At 38.7% G+C, this 20,890-nt stretch overlaps 1 protein-coding gene across 3 annotated transcripts in view; it reads left to right on the forward strand.

Annotated features, from left to right (window-relative positions):
• Nucleotides 1–20,890, forward strand: part of MST1 (macrophage stimulating 1) — a 42,900-nt gene that overhangs the window by 705 nt on the left and 21,305 nt on the right. Inside the window, exons 2-7 of one of the 3 annotated variants that reach the window (XM_070738767.1) lie at nucleotides 1,839–1,976; nucleotides 6,219–6,351; nucleotides 7,954–8,066; nucleotides 9,251–9,365; nucleotides 18,574–18,710; nucleotides 19,502–19,622. In XM_070738767.1, the coding sequence (XP_070594868.1) occupies nucleotides 1,913–1,976; nucleotides 6,219–6,351; nucleotides 7,954–8,066; nucleotides 9,251–9,365; nucleotides 18,574–18,710; nucleotides 19,502–19,622 (683 nt within the window). In that variant the 5' untranslated portion in view covers nucleotides 1,839–1,912. Of the gene's footprint in view, nucleotides 1–1,635; nucleotides 1,977–6,218; nucleotides 6,352–7,953; nucleotides 8,067–9,250; nucleotides 9,366–18,573; nucleotides 18,711–19,501; nucleotides 19,623–20,890 lie in introns of those variants that run through there. The other 2 variants (XM_070738766.1, XM_070738769.1) reach the window with 2 other exon arrangements.

The following is a 20,890-nucleotide window of genomic DNA, read 5'->3' on the forward strand; positions in this document are numbered from 1 at the left end:
TGAGGGCAAAAAACCCCAGGAACTAGGACTGGGTGGGGGCGCGTGCGGTTGTTCTGAATTGAGCATGAGGGGGGAAGTGATGGAGGGGGTGGTGGTTGCTGGTCTGGTTTGGGTTCAATCCCAGGCTAGGGATGGCACACGCGGGAAGGGGTGGCGTGTCTCCCCCCATCCCCCCCCGGTGCCAGGGACTGACCGGCATGAGCTTGAGCTCCTCTGTGGTACTCGGAGCGATCCAGCTAGAGGGAACATTGACATGTACAGAAGCCAAATCTTGCGCGTGCGCTCATGTGGGCATTCCGAAAATCACTACTGGAACGTAGCGCCTTACTGTTCCGGTAGTAGGCCATCAGTATTATAATGGGATGGGGGTTTACATCGCAATGGTTTGTCTGACATCCTGCTGATTTTGACACACACCTGCAATTGTTTCTGCCCCTGAGAAATGGTCAGTGGTCAGTATTTAATCCAGGAGAAACTGCTCATGTCAATCAGCCTTAAGATTCCAGGAAACAATTAAGCTGGATGGTGCAGTTCACAAACTTTAATTATATCCCCTGTTAAGTTTGTATCTATAAGAAGTATTCATTTAAATACAAATTAAAAATTATACAGAGCAAAACAACAAACTTTTCTGGCAGAACCCAATGTATTCTTTTACAATCCTGTGTGTAGCTGTACTGCCCCTTACAAAATCTGGACAGGATAATTATAGATCATCCCAAAATACAAACATTTTGAAAAATTGAACTAGATTTTTAAATTGGTCTAGTATCTTAATTAATATAGAATCCGGTGTTTGAACAGAGGCAATAAATAAAGAGTGGTCTCTCTGTCTAGGTTTACTATGATTAGCTTGGGATCAAAGGAATATCTAGTACTTGATCTTAAATCTTAACTATCTCCATTGATTTACAAAGCTTGGAGATGCCTGTCATAACATATTTATGAGGGGAAAAATATTCTGGAACTGCCTGGAATCTCTGAATAAACATGTTTTGGAACAAAGTGTTAGACAAATAATCTGGTAATTGTCCTTGTGCTGTATAACCAGGGCATTTCCTATTATTATTCAGGAATGTTTTGGATCTTTAATTTTAAATACTGACCATGATCTCCACCCAAGAGATAGAAATCAGTGGAGCTCCTTTTCCTCTGAGATAAGAACATATTCTCTGTGAAGCCCCTTCTCAACAATGGTAAAGTAATTCTTGCTTTGTAGACTGAAGCTGAACAATTTTTTTTTTGCAAATGTTACTTTTTCTTTATTGGTCACACGTAGCCGATGTTTAAAGGCAGTGTTTCTCAACTTTGGTAATTTTAAGCTGTGTGGACTTCAATTCACACAATTCCTTAGTCAATGCTGGCTGGGGCTTCTGGGAAATGAAGTCCACACTCAACCAAGGTTGAGAAAACATTGGCATAGAATATTATTGGGCCATAGCTTGGCAACCCTCTTTTTCAGATCTGGCTTGTGCTGGATTCTTGGGAACTTTCCAATCTGCTTGGCTTGGTCAACAGTAAAGATCTGTGAGGCTGTAGGGCGGTCTCATTGTTTGACCACTAACAGGAAGGGGAAGGCTCTTGATCCAAGGCCAGCTTGGACTGGTGTGGAACAATTTCCCAACCCAATTTTACATTGTATTTGGGGAAGTTGGGGAGTGATTGTCTCTTTTGGGGAACTTTTGTGAAGCTGGGGCAGAGAAAAGAGAAGTGGAGAAATACTGCTTCTGAGAGCTCACTCTACTGAGGGTCTTATGGGCAACCGTACCCCATGTGCTTAGAAGCTGTGGAATTATTGCTGGTAAACAAACCCTGAGTAAATATTTGGCCTGCTGTAGCTTCCTGCCGGATATTCCTGAAGACATAACCGTGTTGGCATACCTATGTGACCGTGTTGGGAAGACTGCGTGTGATGGAGAAAGCCATGTGGGCGACAGCTGTCTTGACACTTGTGCTGCTCTGCACCTCCAGCAAAGGTGAGGATCTACCCATCCACCCACTCTGGATCTCCATAGGGTGCTTCTTTCTTGTTTCAGAAATTCTGCAGAATGCAGAAGGTTCTTCTTCTTCTTCTTCTTCTTCTTCTTCTTCTTCTTCTTCTTCTTCTTCTTCTTCTTCTTCTTCTTCTTCTCCTTCTCCTTCTCCTTCTCCTTCTCCTTCTCCTTCTCCTTCTCCTTCTCCTTCTCCTCCTCCTCCTCCTCCTCCTCCTCCTCCTCCTCCTCCTCCTCCTCCTCCTCCTCCTCTATACTTTAAGTTCTATAATCAGGATATTTTCCCAGAACAGTCCTTTTTTGCCTTTGCTGTTTACCAAAGTTTTCTGCCCCGAGATACTTATGTCCACATGTTAGTGGATAGTGTGTGTTTTTAATTTTTTTTAAAAAAATCTTGCCTTTATTATTTTTATGAATAATTCAAGGCAGAGAACGAATCTAACACTCTTATTTTCCCCACAACCACCACCCTGTGAGCTGAGAGATTGACTGATCCAAAGTCAGCCAAGTGGCTTACATGCCTGAGGAAGGACTAGAGCTCCTGAGTCTCCTGAATTTCATTCCTGTGTAAAGGACAGAGAGACACCCTGGTCTGTTCAGGGCTGGCTCTTTAGAGACAACAATAGCTGTTGTCTCCCTCTGCTTTCTTGACTGAGGTTTCTTGAGTCTATCCAGAATCATTGGTGTTTTACTAGAAACTCTTTTTCTGTCAGTTCATCCTGACATTGCCTTTCCCACATCCCCAAGATGTATCTGAGAGTAGTTTAAAGTCATATTTACTTGTTTCACTATGTCGCCATTGAAGTAGACAAGAAGCATTGTTTTTCCATGGGTGCAATATACATGTTTCACCCACCTTTTAGTAGATGTTACTTCAGGGTCCCAAATAGCATCCAAAATTAAATCAGTGTCTGAGGCAAACTATTCCTCAAAGTTCCATTTTTTTTAGCAGAGCCATGTTGGCACATCTGGGAGAAACCTGAACCTGAGTTCCCAGGGGTTTCTCACCCAATTTAAAGTTCAATCCCTTGTCCCCTCACCCGTAAGTCCATCACATGGACCAATCTTCATCTGACAATGGCAGAAACCCCCATCTTCTTCCATGTACATGGAGGAGTGCAAAGACAAACGATAACCATGGCAATCTGGACGGAATTTGTTATGCTACATGCAACATTCCTCATGCAATTACCCTTCCCAAATTCCCACAGCAAAGAATGCATTTTAAAATAGCATAATGTGGCAGGCCAAAGACCCCAACTAAAATGGCTTTGACCTGATACTTACAGTTAGATCCTGCCCAGAAGAGTAGGCATCTAGGTTAGTATGGATATATCCCCTCACCTCTGGCTCCTCGGTACGTTCTGGCCTTTTCCATTTTGCTTTGCACAGTGGGTGAATGATGTTCTTTAAAATCAGCCTCACTCATTCAATTTACTCACCAGCCCCCTGAGCTAATAACCAAATGCAGAGGTCTGAATCTTCCAGAATAATATCTAACCAGTAATGTCCGCACAGTGAAAAGAAAAAGAGAGAGTCGGTTCATTTTCTCCTGCATCACAATACAGTTTTCTCTGTACTGATGAGCTGCTGTTGGACTTCTTTAGAATGTAGATTTAGCAGTGTTCTGAACTAGCACAAAATGTGTGTTCAAGAGAGGGGCAGCTGAGGTTTGGCAAAAGTGTTACAGAAAGTCTATGTCTACTTGAGTGCACCCACAAAAAAACTTGTGGCTAAGAAGACATGCCTTGGAAGATGGCTATCAAAACTTCCCTCCTCTCCTAGCTTTAACTCCATCATGTACAGAGAGTGATTGAGAATTGAAATCCAGACATATTAAAGTCTCCAAGGTTGAGAACACAGGTTGAGTTTTATAAAATGCTGAAAGAAGAGCAAGGAAACCTTAGTTCTTGTCCTACTTTAGGCAGGGAACCAACTGGGTGACTTTGAGCCAGTCATTATCTCTCAGCTGTAGGAAGAAACCAGTGGCAAATGTTGCCTAGAAAATTACATGGCCATGTCCTTTTAGTTGCCAGAAGTCAAGACTGACTGGAAGAAAAAATAAGTTTACTGTAGACCAGGGGTTCCCAACTCAGGAACTGGTAGGTAACATTTTAACGCAGCCACAAGGAAGAGATCTTTAACAGGTTTTTGGAAAACATTCATTAAGTAAAGCTTTCTGGCTCTCTGTTAGCAAGCTTTTGAATGTCTGTGTCAATAATGGAAACCACTTCATTTTTTCACTCATTCTGCAAGTTAGATTTGCCATTAAAAAACAAACAAACTGTGCAATCAGGGATGGGCTAGGCGCCGGAATGACAGGAACACCGTTCCAGTGGTGGCAATGGAGCGTGTAGCTTAGCTCCATTGCCACTGGGCATGCATGCATCATGCACTCACAAACGGCGCAATTCTGGTAAAAATTATCGGGGGCTTTGCTGCCATGCATGCGCGGAAGCAAGAAACCGGCAATTTTTGCTCCTGGAGGATGTCCACGTGTGAGATTTTGGCTGCTGCCCATGCGCAGCAGCCCAATCTTGCTGGGGCAGCTGGGGCCATCAGCAAAAGCAGCCTCCCTGAGCTCCGGATGCATGGCTTGCTTTTTGCTCTCTCATGCCGCAGGCATCTCTCAGCGCGGTGATGGCACCCCGAGCGAGTCGTGGCCTTTGGAAGCAACAGCACCACATTACTCGGGGCGCCATTGCCGTGCCGAGAGATGCCTGCGGTGTGGGAGAGAACAGAATAGGCTGCACGTCTGGAGCTCGGGGCTGCCCGGCCTCCAATCCGTGCTGCATGTCATCTTCTTGGCGAGGGAGAAGCCATTGTGCAAGGTAAGGCAGGCGGGGGGTGGAGAACTCAGACTGCTCGCGGCAGGGCAGGCAAGCGGGCAGGGCACGCAGTAGGGGTAACTTAGCTTTTCGCATTCGCAGAAGCAAAAAAAGCCAGAAACTGCCCTCCTTGCGCGAGATTCAGCTTCTGCGCATGTGCAGAAGCTGAATCCCACACCATGTGTGCAAACACATGTGCACACGCACGCTCCCAATGGCGCCGGGAGTGGTGGCCCGTCGCTGAGTGCAATGATATGTCTGAGGCAGAAATGTAGTAAATACAATATTTTCCCATCCTCACACTGGAAAACATCTACAATGTGTTCTGCCAGGCTCTCTGGTAGAAGCCTCCCGAAAATTCACGGGTACAAATTTCAGACACACACACATTTGAAAATTCAAAACAATGTCCTTTATCACAAAATTCAAAAGAAACAAAGCACCCTTTTTGTATTGCAAAGAGCACTCTTCCCCAAAACAACCTTGTCGGCTGTATAAGTCCCTTAATCAGTCCTTAAGTACTTAGCTAGTAGCTGTGAAGAAACATCACAGCCCTCCTTCTTCCCACGAAGTGAAACACACACACACTTTACTCTGCTTTTGTGTCAAAGGCGTTAAAAATCCACAAAGTTCAGACACAGCAAGGCACTATCCTGAAGAACTGAGATCAGATAATCTTCCACAACGGCCAAACTAGCACGCTGCTATTTATAGCAGCAGCTCTAATTACTGGAGCCCCACCCAAACACAGGTGGCCTCTCTTATCTCCTGTAATATTTCCTCAATTGGTCTCTTCGATGCATAAGTCTGCGCCTGCGTGGGTCTAACACTTCATCCGAATCAACCAAAGATAATGGAGATTGGCTTCCTGGGCTGCGTGCCAAGCCCCCCTCTTCCAAGTCACCCCCACCTTCGCCCGAGGAAACTGCACTCCCTGACTCTGCCGGCAACAAAACAGGCCTAGGACATGTTGACGTTTCCCCTGCCTCCACCTCCACATTCCTGGGGCAGGAGCTGGGCCAGAGCCAACCACAACACAATGTATGTGTGATCCTTGTCCACCTGGTGTGCATCTTTTAAATGTACAGCATTTCATCTAGAAGTTTTAGATAAAAGAATCACACAACCTCATTTGTTTGAACAAGAATCACACAATGTCATTTGAGCCAAGGAACTTTGTTCATGCTAAGTGGGCCTCTTTATTCTATTTCCCGTTTCTTTAAAAAATGATGACATTCAATTCTCAAATTCTTAGAAAAGACTATGATTACGCTGCACTTTTCCTCCTATTTCCCCCTCTCAGGATACTATATACATCCTTACGCTTGTTTTCTGTTGAGTGTTGATTCTATTTTCTTTGCAGAGATCCAGAATGACTGACATTTTCTATGCTTTCCAGGTCGCCGTTCTCCACTGAATGACTTCCAAAGACTAAAGGCTACTCAGCTGATCACTTTGGCTCAACAGAGTGTGGAGCACATCTGTGGAGTAGAAGAATGCGCCCGGCAATGTAACACGTTGATAGACTGCAGGTAAGGAGGGTGAAGCCATAGCTTCAGGCAGGTGAGCTGCAGGGTTTACTGGTATAAGCTCAGACAATTACTTGAATCAGGCATTGCCTTTTTTAGCTGGTAGTTCCTCTTAAGAAGCAGCAGTTCTCCAAGATCCCAGCAGGAAATTCTCCTGGCTTTTGCTAAGATCCAGGAGAATTCTTAAAAGGTCATTTTAACCTGGGAAGGCTTTCCCTCGTCCTGCTGCTGCCCAACATCTTTGACTGGGAGACTTTGTGCATGCACCTTATTTCGGTGTAGAAAACCCCACAAACAAGTTCAAATTTGAATGAGAAACTATTAGGAACTTCAATGACATGAGAGTGTTATGTAATCCCCAAGAGTTGGGCTTGATCCAGAAGAATCTTAACCCTTCTTTGCTTGAAAAACATATTTATTTGTTTTATTTATTAATTGGATTTATATGCCGCACCTCTCCAAGGACTCGGGGCGGCTTACAACATATAAAAAACAAACAATATAAACTTCCTAATCCAATTACTATAACTAATTAGTCTAAAACCCAATAATATTTTTTTAAAAAATCATTCCCATGCACACAACACATACATTATGTTTCGTTGGCTAAGGGATAAAATCTAATGGCCCCAAGCCTGGTGGCATAAGTGAGTCTTTAGACTCTTGCGAAAGGCAAGGGAGGCAAGGGACAGTATGAATCTCTGGGGGGAGCTGATTCCAGAGGGCCGGAGCCCCCACAGAGAAGGCTCTCCCCCTAGGACCTGCCAAGCAACATTGTCTAGTTGATGGGACCTGGAGAAGGCTGGCTGTGGGACCTAACCGGTCGCTGGGATTCATGCGGCAGAAGGCGGTCCCGCAAGTAATCTGGTCCAATGCCATGTAGGGCTTTATAGGTCATACATGCTTTATTAGAACATTGAGGGGAGTGATCCTTGTCTTATGTGTTAATTTCACTTCATGCATATATGTCTCTTCAACATGTACATGGGTACTTAGCTGCACACGCATCCCCATACATACATACATACATAGATGCACACACACCAAGCTCTGAATGAACTCTGAATGAGACATTGAAGGTTGAGGAAAAACCATGAAGAAGATGCACTAAAATTAGCCTACCTTTGGAGACTTGCTAAATAACAAAAAGTCCAAACTGGTCTACAAAGCCCAAATGAAGACTGGAAAAGAGACACGGCAAGACAAAATACAGAGACATGAGAGACAAAATATTATACGCCTAGTATGTTTTAAAAAAACCTGGCAAAGTAGATAGCAACTAGATATGGCAATGACCAAGAGCAGGAAAGTTGGAGTCAAAAAAGTCAAAAAGTTTAGGCAAACAAACAAAGGTTTCTCCTAATCATAATCATAACAACAGAGTTGGAAGGTGTTCTAATCCAGTGTTTCCCAACCATATCTGGACTTCAACTCCCAGAATTCCCCAGCCAGCAAATGCTGGCTGGGGAATTCTGGGAGTTGAAGTCCAGATATCTTCAAGTTGCCAAGGTTGGGAAACACTGTTCTAGTCTAATCCCCTGCTTAGGCAGGAAACCCTACACTAATGTAGGGTCTCATGAGACTGCTGTCTATGTTTTCTTCCAGAGCCTTTCACTACAACTGGCAGCGTCACCAATGCCAGCTACTGACTGTGACCCAAAATTCACCGCATACCCGGTTGCAAAGGAATGTTCATTATGACCTCTACCAGAAGAAAGGTAGGATAGAGGTCTGCGTGGGAGTGAAACATGAGGAAGACCAGGGAGTGCCTATAGTACAAGAGCGGGAGAATGAAAATGCATATTTGTGCTTCCTCTGGCCTGAGGACCTAAAAATTAAATAGGGATGCTTATTTAGGACTTGGGTTTCTGAAGGGAGAGAAGGGATACACATATACGAGAGGCTGTGCATTTAAAAAGCAAACCTGGAGAAAGAACATCCTTCCAGCTGATACACATCTTCTGCCTTGATTTATATTGGCTTTCAAGCAAATAGAAGTTGCCTTCTCTGATATGCTTAATTGAGTGCACATCCATATCCATCTTAATATCTGATGTAACTCTAAGTATATGTCTGCTCTCCAACTTGCTCTCAACATCTGGGAGGGCATCTGGAGTAAATTGATCTTTGCCACAGTTGTTGTGGTGATGTGCCTCCCCTCTCTTCATACATACCTCATTACGTTATTATAGGAGACAGCACAAGAGTCCTCAGCATCACATTGATTGAAAGTTCCATAAATATTTTGTTTAGTCTTATCTTGCTGTAAAGGGCAGAGTGAAACTTTGGAGTAAAGCCTTGCTCATGGACCTATGAACTTGATGGGACTCCTGATAGGCTGCTTTCCCCGTTATCTCCTATCAGCAACATTGAAACAACTTTCTTTCTTTCTTTCCTTCCTTCCTTCCTTCATTTATTTATTTAATTTATATTTATTTTTTCGCCTGTTAGCACATAGCGACTCAAGGCAGCTTACAAGAATTTTTGGTCCAACGTTGATTGTTGCACCTACATTTGTGTGTTTCCTTTCCTAGCTCTAAGAGATGTCAGCCTTGTTCCTAGCCGAGAAGATTGGAATAGAGCCCATATGCCTCTGTTATCTGATAAAAGAACAACACAACTTTTGAAAAAAGTTGGGTCTCACACTGTCCCCAGGATTGGACAGCTGGGACAAAAGGTCCTTTAAATCTGCTGATGAAAGAGAAGGCCAGTGGTGACCCACATCTTGTATTACATGAATAAAAAGGAAATACTCACGTGTGGCCTTTCTTTCTCTTGAAGTCACGATAGAATTCTCTTATCACATCAATGACCACATTCCCAAATAAGTAACCCCACTCTTACGTGACTGACACCCATACCATCTTGCATTAGAAGTTATTTCTCAACTATCACTTCACAGGTTACGTAAGGAACTGCATCATAGGAGATGGGACAAAATATAGAGGGATCCAGTCTCTGACTGAAAAAGGAAAAACCTGTCAAAAATGGCAACTGAAGTTTCCTCATGATCACAGGTACGTCAAATAAAGGCAGTGTGGAAAGCAATCTCTGCAACTTTATTTTTTTTTTTAATATTTTTTCCCCAATTTTTTATTAATTTTCATAAAACAAACAAGTACATACAAACAATAAACATAAAGTGGGGGTGTATTTCCCCCGCTTCTTTTGAAAGTATACATTCAAATATAGAAAAAGAATACATAATTAAATATATGTTAACTATTATAAAAAAAAATAGTAAATTTGAGTTAAAGTTTTACAAATCTTGAATACGATGTAAATGTTAGATAAGATTAGTATAACATAATCGTCAAAAAATACCTCTAATGTAATCCTAATTACTATGATAAAATAATATCAAACCATCAAACCAAACATTTAAGCTAATTTCAACTATTATACATCAAAAATCTTAATATGTTACTTATACTTATGCATACACTACTATGTCATAATCGTCAAAAAATACTTTTGAACTAGTATTAATATTGTTATCACCTAGGTAAAAACAAATGCAGAAAATTAACTAGAAATAAATATGTATGTCTTATTTTTTCTTATCTATCCATTTATAAACATTGTTCCATGTTTCCTAAAATTTAGTATCTTCTTGATCGTTTAATCTTCTTGTCATCATGTCCATTTCAGCGCAATCTAATATTTTGGCTATAACCTCTTCTTCCTTGGGGATTTCCTCCCCTTTCCAATTTTGCGCATATATTATTCTAGCCGCGGTTAATATGTGTATAATTAAATAAAGAATTTCTTTCTTGTAGGTCTGATTTGTAACACCTAGTAAGTAAAATTCCAGGGTATTATCTATATCTTGCTTTATTATTTCTTTTAATATTTTCTCAATCATCTTCCAATATATTTTAGCTTTACCACATGTCCACCATTGATGGTAATAGGTTCCTATATCCTTCTTACATTTCCAGCATACTGGGGATGTTTTGGGAAACATTTTTGCTATCCTATTTGGTGGGAGGTGCCATCTATAGAACATTTTAATTTGATTTTCTTTTAATGAAACTGATTTAGTCATTTTCCAGTTATTAATCCACACTTTCTCCCATGTATCTATGTCTATTTCCTTGCCAATATTTCTACACTATCTTATCATAGTATCTTTTAAAGTCAACTCTATATTTTTATGAGCGATGAGTAGTTTATATATTTTCCCTATCATTTTTATTGAATTGGTGGTAATTAAAGTACTTAAAGGATTCTTACTTTTATTAAAAATGTAAAGAGTTTTATCCTTCTGGTATCTAGATCGGATCTGGGCATAGTGCCACCAGTCTATTATTATCCCTTCTTCTTGTAGTTCAATTCTAGATTTAAGCTTCATCTGATCATTTAGTAATTCTTTATATCTATGAGTTATTTTCTTGTCCTTTATAGACTTTGGATGCGTTATTGCTTCTAAAGGAGCTAGCCATTCTGGGATATTTAAGAAGTGATTTTTCTTTATGTCTTTCCAGACTTCTAGTAGATATTTCCTTAATGTGTGCCTTTTAAAATATGAATGGTTTTTGTCCTTATCATACCATAAAAATGCGTGCCATCCAAGCATTAAATCGTGTCCTTCTAAGTTAAGTATTCTTTTGTTATCTAGGATTATCCACTCTCTAAGCCATGTTAATGCAGGAGCCTGATAGTATAGTTTCCAATTTGGAAGGCCAAATCCTCCTCTTTCTTTAATATCTTCTAAGCAATTCATTTTTATCCTTGCTTTTTTCCCTTGCCATATAAATTTTTTAACTAAGTTTGTTAAAGTTTTTAAAAAGATTCCCCCTGGATTTATTGGTATTACCTGGAAAAGAAATAAAACCTTGGGTAAAATATTCATCTTAATTGTTGCAATTCTTCCTAAAAAAGATATTTTCAGATTATTCCACATTGCTAAATCTTTTTTAATTTCTGCTAATAATTTTATATAATTATCATTTTTTAATGTTATTGTTTTCGCTGTTAAGTTTATTCCTAAGTATTTTACCTTTTTTACAGTCTTTATTCCAGAGATACTTTCTAATTTAGTTTCTTGTGTTTTATTCATATTTTTGGTCAAAAAATGTGTTTTGCTTTTATTTATCTTTAAACCTGCTACATTTCCATATTGTTCAATAGCTTGCAGTAAAGTAGGAACTGTTGTTGTCAGTTCTTCAATTATGAACATTAGATCATCTGCAAAGGCCTGGACTTTATAAGTTTCGTCTCCTACAGTTAAACCTTTTATTTTAGGGTCCGCTCTTATTTTAATTAATAAGGTTTCAAGAGTCATGATAAATAACAATGGTGATATAGGGCAACCTTGACGAACTCCCTTATTTATATCAAGTGTTGGTAATTGGTTGTTATTCAATATTATGTTCGTTTGTTTTGAGTATATAGTATCTATTAGGTTAACAAATTTTGGGCCAAATCTCATTTTATTTAATTGCATTTTTATGAATATCCAATTAACGTTATCGAAGGCCTTTTGAGCATCTAGAAACATTAAAGATGCCATCTTGTCTGAGTATTGTTCATAATACTCTAGTGTATTTATTACGGTTCTAAGATTATTTTTAATTTGTCTCCCTGGTAGAAACCCATTTTGGTCTTGGTGTATTATTCCATTTATAACTCTTTTGAGTCTCTCTGCATAAATGGCAATAAATATCTTATAGTCTACATTTAATAATGATATAGGCCTATAGTTTTTAATTTTTTCTGGATCTGTGCCCTGTTTATGTATTAAAGTTGTCAGTGATTCTGACCAAGATTTGGGGATTTTACCCTCAAGTCTGCATAAATTAAAGGTTTCTAACATGTGGTTTCTTATTGTTTCATTCTCTATCTTGTACCATTCTACGGGTATGGCATCTGGGCCTGTGGCCTTGTTGCTTTTCTGTTTTTTAATTGTTGTTAGGAGTTCTTCCATTGTTATTGGTCCATCCATGGTGGCCTGTTGGTCTTCTGTTATTTGTGGTAATTTTGAAGCTTTTAAATAGTTAAAAACTTCATCTTCGGTAACATGATCTTTAGCATATAGCTCTTTATAAAAATTATACACAATGTCTGCCTTACCTTCTGTATCATATTTTATTATACCGTCTTTATCTTCTAATTTTTGGATTAATTTTGATTGGCTCTGTTTTCTAAGTTTATATGCTAGTCATCTGCTGGGTTTATTTGCGTATTCAAAATATTGTTGCTTTGCTCTTTTGATCTTTTCAGTTAATTGGTTTTGTTCTATGACTCTAATTTTATGTTTAATTACATTTATTTCTGTCTTTAAATCTCTGTTCTTAATGTGTTGCTGCGATAAGGATTCTAATTGTTTTAATTCATTTATTAATTGTAGGTACTCTAATTTCTTTTCCTTGTTATATTTTGCTGTATAAGATATTGTTAAGCCTCTTATATACGCTTTAACTGTGTCCCATAAATTCTGTGGAGTAGTGTCTGAGGTTTTATTAATTTCAAAAAATATTTTTAGTTCCTTTTCAATCCAATCCTTGTATTTCTTATCATTTAATATATATCTATTCATCCGCCAGTTGTTCTGTTTATTATTCATCGTCATAGAGACCACTATTGGGTTGTGATCAGCCCATGTATTAGCATCTATCTCGACCTCTCTTATTTGTTCTGCAACCGTTTTTGGTGCCCATAACATGTCAATTCTCGTCCAAATTTTATGAGGGTTGGAGTAGAAGGTATATTGTCTTTTGTGAGGGTGTCTTTCCCTCCAAATGTCACTTAGTAATAATTCCGCTTTCATTTTTTGGAAAGTACTAGGTAGCAAATTCCTTCTTGTTTTTTTACCTTTTTCCCTTTTTTTATTACCTCCCCCTCCTGAATGGTCTAATTGTCTATTCGCAATAGCATTGAAGTCACCTATTATCAATACATTGTCAATAGCTAAATCTATTATTATTTGATGTAAATTTTTATAAAATGTCATTTGGTCTTCATTGGGGGCATAGATAGAAACAACCACTAGAGGTCTAGGTTCAATATCAACTTGTACAATCAATATCCTACCCTCTTTATCCTTATATATTTGTTTGGAATTTATAGAATTCTTAACATACATCACTACACCTCTTTTTTTTTGGTCTGCTAGTGCAGCGTACATTTTTCCAATTTTGGGATTCAACAGTAATTTTTGGTTATTTTTTTTAATATGAACTTCTTGTAATATTACAATCTGAACATTTTGATTTCTAATTTTAGAGAAGATTTGTTTCCTTTTTCTTGGTTCATTAAGTCCATTAACATTTACGGAAAAGATTTTTAAATCTTTATTTGTTGTCATTTAGTGGGTTTTTTGGTTTCTCGCTGAGGTTGAACTCTTCTAGCACCTTGGTCCTGCTCTATTACTTGAGCAGTAGCCCCCAGATCTTCTTCTTGCTGAGTTGGTAATTTTTCCCCTGGTTGCTGTTGAGCTGGTTGTAGTTGGACCACTTGTTGCTTACTTGTGTGATCAAAGTGGCTGATGCCACTCTTTTCAAGAAAGTACATAGCTTGTTCTACGTTTTCCAGTTTGTACCTTGTAGAACGCCATGTCAGAGAAAGTCCTTGTGGAATAAGCCAACGGTAAGTGATGTTTTCTTTGATCAAAATTTTAGTTAAAAAGTGATAGTCTCTTCTGCTTTCTCTGACGCTTCTTGGAACTTGTTTTAGTATCTTTATGTCTGCTCCATGATGTTGAGGCTGGGAATTTCTTGAATAATGGAGTATCTCATCTCGCAACGCTTTTCTTGTAAACTTAATGTGTATCTCTTTTGGGAGGTTGTGTCGACGGATATAGCTATTCGAGATTCTGTATACTTCATCGATTTCTTTCAGTAAAGCTGTAGGATCCTCTTGGAGTATACCTCCAATAGTTTCCGCCATAGTCATTTTTAAATCTTCGTCTTTTTCCTCTTTTATATTCTGAAATTGAAGTCCGTACGAAGCTCGTTGCATCTCCAGCTGAATGATTGATTCATCATATCTTCTGTATCTTTCATCAGCTCTCCTTTCAAGGTAGTCCATTCTTTTCTCATTTTTATCAGATTGCTCTTCAACTTTTTTGACTCGTTCATCACTTTCTTGGAGTGTTTGTTGAATCTGCTTTATCTGGTCTTTCATCTCACCCATGTCAGCTTTCAATTGGGCCATCTCCACTTTGAATTCTGCCAAGTCGGCTTTTATAGCTTCTCTTTGTTGTGTTGCCTCCTCTTTTATGGCCTCTCTTTGTTGAGTGGCGTCTTCTTGTGATTTAAACATAAAGTCCTTCAAAGTATTTAAAGTCTCATGTAAAGTTGCAAAATTAGACTGCATTATTTTATCTTTGTCTTTATCTTTGGTGGACATGGTTAACACCTGGTGCGAGGGGGAAGAATGCGGTGACACTTGTGGAGAGAGAGTAGTTGGTGTAGTTTGTTTTTTTGCTGTTTTAACAAGGGTTGAGGTACTGGACATTGTCAAATTAGAATCCACTATTTCAAATTTAGATTAGTTTCAATTTATATGTAGTAAAAAAGAAAAGAATTGCTATAAATTCCAAATCTGTTCAATGTATTTTGTTAAAAAAAAATTCCCTTATAATATAACTATACCAATTCAGTACCAATTCAATTAATAACAGAATTCAAAAAGTATTTTTTTTTAAAAAAAATTAAAATATTCAATGCCACAGAAAGAGAAAACAAGTATTAACTTTTGCGAATAAGAGAGAAGTAAAAGTTAAAAATAAGTAGTGTGATGGAAAGCAAGAAATAAAGAAAGGAAAAAAATATCAGCTGTATATAGAAAACAGAAAGAGAAGCATGGGGGGAAAAACTTTGAGAGGAGGGAAGGAAGGGGAGAGAGGAAAAAAGTAAAAGTTATTTTAAAAAGTGAAAGGAATTGTTCAAAGGGGAAAGAAAAAAAAAAAGGGGAGGTAATGTTTTAATTCAACTAATTAGAATAGAGCAGGAACCCAAGGCTTGTTAACAATGCATATGGTTCAAGCTAAACTTCTTTTAATAATAACAATACACAAGGAATAGAGAAAAAAAGAAAGTCAAAGGAAAGTCAGGAAAAGAAAAATAGTTATTCAAAAGACACAATAACAATATTATATACTTATATTCTTCTTATAGATCCTGTAATTTTGCTAGAGAGTAAAGATGAAAATCCAAGTCTCAGAGGATGAAGTTGTATTTAATTTCAATTCCAAGTTCAAAGGGAAAGACAAATCAAAAACTTTCTTGTATTCAAAATGAAGTCAGTTTATTTTCCAAGTTCAAGGCAGGAACAAAGAGACAAATCCCAAGATGGAGTCAAGTTAAGTTCCGTGCAGCAGGGCAGATGTTAAAAAAAATTCTCAACAAATAATCCAAAAGGAGTCAGCAGATAATCCAAAAAGGCTCAGCAAGTAATCCAAATAGGTTAATCCAATAGTAGGTAATCCAAAAAAAAAATGATTTCAATCTCTTCTAAATTCCATTTATTTCATAGTTATTGAATTATTTCATGTTGTGAAAAAGAGCAACAAGAAAGGAAAAAAGGCAGCAAGACTGTGTTCCTCCGCTTTCAAGATTTAAGCCCAGAACATTATGATTTTAACAGTCTATCAAAAACAAATTCTAATCATCGCTAGTAATTTCCTTTAGCAGTTAGGATTTTCTAAATAGTCATATCAAATTTAAGTTATTTTATTAAACCATAAAGTCAAGAAATTATTTTGTAGGTTCCAAAGTTCAAGTTCAAAATGGAAAAGTAAAAGTGAAAAAATTAGATCCGGCTGTTGTTTGCGGATGAGTTCAAACAGGGAAAAACTTTCACTTTCGCCCTGAAGAAAAAAAACTTTTACTTAAAGCTTTCACGATCTTCTGCTTTTAAACACGAAACACAATGGAAATTTTTTACCTTAGGTCCTTTCTCTACTGTGTTCTTTTTCAATCAAAATAGTTTATACTTTCACTTCTTAGATTTTTTTCTTCTTCCCGCTGGGTGAGGGGAGAAAGCGCTGGCCGGTCCTCTTAAGCAAAGAGGAGCGGTTCTCCCGTCTCCGAAGCTGCGGGGCGAACCGCTGCCTCCGGAGTCCTGGCGATGGGTCCTCGGGCAGAGGGGAGCCCCCTGTTCTTGGATCGGGCCATCCGAGCCCGATCCGATCGCAAATGCGACCTTCGGAGGGGGTAGAAGGGATCGCTTGGCAGAGCCCTGCCAGAAACGTCCCGCCGCGATCTCCTCTGCAACTTTAACATGGGTGGAAATCGACTACTAGAGTTTCTCCAGACAGTATGCGAGTTAGGAAAATTCTGAGAGTTGAAATCCTCACATCTTAAATTTGCTGAGCTTAGGAAACACTGGCATAAATACATCAATTAAATAACATAAGAAGAAGTGGGTACTGCCTATGCAGGGAGGTGTTGCTTTCCTGTATTGTTGTTGCTGCTGAGGCCAATGAGAAGAAGAGTAGGATAGAACCAGTGATGGGCTCCTATGGGTATGGTAAAATATGCAGAGCCGGTAGAATTTTTTTTTCTTTTTTTCCTTTCTGGGCTCTGGGTATGTTTTTCCTATCTCAGTAAATGAGGTTGAATGTGTATAATTTTAGAAGAGCTGTATGTGTGTATGTACATCCACTTTATATAGTAGATAATGTATATTTTTGTGTACCTGTGTGTAATATGTAGGTACACATATGGCATATATACATAGAATTAAATAGTATATTTTGGTGGTCCCGTAATAGTAAATAGATAGAGAAATTGTATCTCTTTGTGATGAGAAGAGGCCAGCATCCTAACCCTAACCCAAACCCTTGATGTGAGTGATGTCAAGTTGGCCACCTTTAAGCTAGTCACATGACCTTTAAGCCACCCCTGGTCACATGATCACCAAGCCACTCCTACCTGGTCACATGGCAAACAAGCCACACCCACAAAATAAGCCACGCCCTCAGTATGGTAGTAAAACTTTTTGTAGCCCTTCACTGGATAGGTTTTAAATAAGCTCAATCTGCCCAAGGAGCTGCTGATATAGTTCTACAGAGGAATCATTGAGTCTGTCATCTGCACCTCTATAACTGTCTGGTTTGTCTCTGCAACCCAACAAGACCGACATGGACTTCAGAGGATAATCAGAACTGCAGAAAAAACAATTGCTGCCAATCTGCCTTCCATTGAGGACCCGTATACTGCATGAGTCAAAAAGAGGGCGGTGAAAATATTTACTGACCCCTCGCATCCTGGAAACAAACTGTTTCAACTCCTACTCTCAAAACGTCGCTACAGAGCACTGTACACCAAGACAACTAGACACAAGAACAGTTTTTTACCGAAGGCCATTACTCTACTAAACAAATAATTCCCGCAACACTGTCAAACTTTTTACTAAGTCTTCACTTCTATTTCTACTGGTTTTTTCTCATAATTCCTATCATCCTTTTCCTCCCACTTAGGACTGTAACTTGTATCCTAAGATTTTTATTAATATTGATTGTTTCTTCATTGGTTATTTGACCCCTGTGACAATCATTAAGTGTTGTACCACATGATTCTTGACACATGTATCTTTTTATTTTATGTACACTGAGAGCATATGCACCCAGACAAATTCCTTGCGTGTCCAATCACACTTGGTCAATAAAGAATTCTATTCTATTCTATTTTATTCTATTCTATTCTATTCTATTCTTATTGGTCTGACTTTATAAGTGACAGAGTGTGGTGCTATGTATTCCTTTTCAAGAGCAGCATTACACTGTCCTAGGAAATGAGATGCAGATGGCAAGAAAACAAACAGAAAATCTATGCATCAAAACCATAATTAAGAGATAAGTCTTTTTCACCCTGACTGTTTCCCATTTATCTTGAATAAAGGATTCCTTTACTATTCCACTTCTCAACTGATGATATTGAGGGAAGGCAACAGAGAAAATATCTCCCCTACACCCATTACATGCCGTTTTTTGTACATCTATCACTTTTATAAACAATTAAATCACCCATCCATTCATCCATTCATCCAGCTGACAATTAAAAAAGAATAAAAGATTAGAAATGTTTCAGAGTATTGATTTGAAACAATTTCTGGTAATGAACAAGCCAGCTTATATTAACTTCAATGATTTCCCCCATTATTGGAGTTGCATAATTGGAGAGTAATTCCCCCCCCCCAAGTGTAATCTAGATCAATACTAGTGAGATACAGGTAACTTCAGTTTCTTTGTCTCATGTTGTCTTTTTGTTTCTTAAGATTCCATCCAAACCAATATAATGGTTTGGAAGAAAATTATTGCCGGAATCCAGATAATGATCAGCGTGGCCCCTGGTGCTACACAACTGATCCTACTACCCGACATCAAGGCTGTGGCATCAAAAAATGTGAAAATGGTAATTGATTTAAGATGTCTGCAGGGCACATATTACTATATACCAGTGTTTCCCAACCTTGGCAACTTGAAGATATCTGGACTTCAACTCCCAGAATGCTGGCTGGGGAATTCTTGGAGTTGAATTCCAAATATCTTCAAGTTGCCAAGGTTGGGAAACACTGCTGTATACAACCAGCCCATATATATAATTGATCAGGCACACATTCTTTCATTTTTAAGGATTTTTAAAAATCCCATCTTTGTTATTTTTATAAATAGCTCAAGGTGGCAGATATAAAATACTCCTTCCTCCTCCTATTTTCCCCACAACAACCACTTTTTTCAGGTAATTGAGTCCAGGGGAGAGGGAGGGAGGGAAGGAGGGGGGGAGGGAGGGAGGGAGAGAGAGAGAGAGAGAGAGAGATTCATGTAAATTAGTTCATGTAAATTCATGTAAATTAGTTTTCCCAGTTACCTTCCCTTCAACCTTCTGGTCAAGATGTATAGGGAGTCATGGAGATGATTTTAAAGGAATTATCCAGAAGCCACAAAGATAACAACAGGAGCAAACTTGGGGCCCAGGGCACAGGGAAAATATGAGAAGGAGACACGTGCTGGCTTCTCCTGAATCCCAAAGGATGGGAGGGAAGGAAGGAAGGGAAAACGCAGTCAGACTTGCAAATTATTATAATCTTTTAAAATAATGTTGAATCAGTTTCCTGATTTGGACAACTTTGCAGGGCTGTCTAGATTCTGAGCGATTCTTACTACATGCCTCTCTTAGAGTAATACTCTGTCTTTGCCTTCCAGCTGTCTGCGTGTCATGTAATGGTGAAGATTATCGTGGCTTTGTTGATCACACTGTGTCAGGCACAGAGTGCCAACGCTGGGACCTGCAGCACCCTCACAAGCATTCGTACCTGCCAAACAAGTACTGGTTTTAGCCATTGTGTAATCTGTAAAGTAGCAGGAGAAAGGGCATTTTCTATGAAATGTTGCCAAGATGATATTTGACAAGGGAATTCTTGGGAGACGGAGCTATTAATATCAGTCAGAGAAATTGTCTCATATCAGTAACAACTTTGGAGTTGTCACAATTCTTTTTCACACTAATGTGAAGTAGTGGACAGACACAGATTCAATTTCAAGCATCTCCAGGGCAGCCTGGATCAATTACAGCACAAGAGGAACCTTGTTAGATCAGAGGTCCAGTGGCTAGCTCAGGTTTTTTGTTGTTGCCACAAAAGTGAATTACATACCTTTGGAAAATGCATACTGGTTATACCTGTAGAAGCACTTTTGTTCTGGTGTTTTATACATTGGCATCCATGTATAATAGTGTAACCTTGATAGTTTTAATCCTTTATATTTTTTAAAGCTAAATTGGTGGCAATTACTTATTCTAGAACATTTCCTAGTACCTCTATGTTTACCCTGGAAATATAATTCCCTTTATTATGCCCAAATTTCTTCCTATTCAGCTTTGTTGTGTTAATTAGAGTGCCTAGATTTTAAGAGAAGATGCAAGACGAGCTTCACACCAAGTCTGTGTATCAGGCTTCATCTTATTAATCATTTATAAAAGTACTCTGTCTTTGCAAGTTTTAATAGAGAAAAGCAGAAAATAACATACATAAATAAAAAACAAAATGATAAATAATCACCTGTTTCAGAGAGGGGTGCGATATTGTCCCTAATGTAGTAACTAGGGGATCCTAAGTGGGTTTCCATCAGTGTTTTGTTTAAAGAGAGCTATTAGTTTTATTTACAATTATTTTTATAATGAGCTTCAATATCAAAATTATTTTTCCCATTGTAGCTGTACACTGGTTCAAATTTTAATTGGACATGACCTTTCTTGGTCATCCATTGATGGTCGATATATATGTGAAATTAGAATAGGCTTGTTCCGTTTTACATATGATACAATTTCTGCCTGAAAATCATTATCAAGATGGGCAGAGCTGAGCTAAACTGACCACTGGTCTCATTTGGTATAAAGCACCAGGCAGCTTCCAAAGCGCCTATTACCCTCCTATAAGCCTGCTTCAAATTTAACACGATGAACAAACACCACAATTATAGCCACCAGAAAGGCCTGTTTTTTCCTTTGATGTTGACATTATGAAGCACATCATGTCCATTTTCAATATTGAGAACAGTGTTTTAGTTTAATTCTTCCTTTCTCTGTTATTTTTT

The sequence above is a fragment of the Erythrolamprus reginae genome, chromosome 2 (genome assembly GCF_031021105.1).
Source record: "Erythrolamprus reginae isolate rEryReg1 chromosome 2, rEryReg1.hap1, whole genome shotgun sequence".
Taxonomy (NCBI): domain Eukaryota; kingdom Metazoa; phylum Chordata; class Lepidosauria; order Squamata; family Dipsadidae; genus Erythrolamprus; species Erythrolamprus reginae.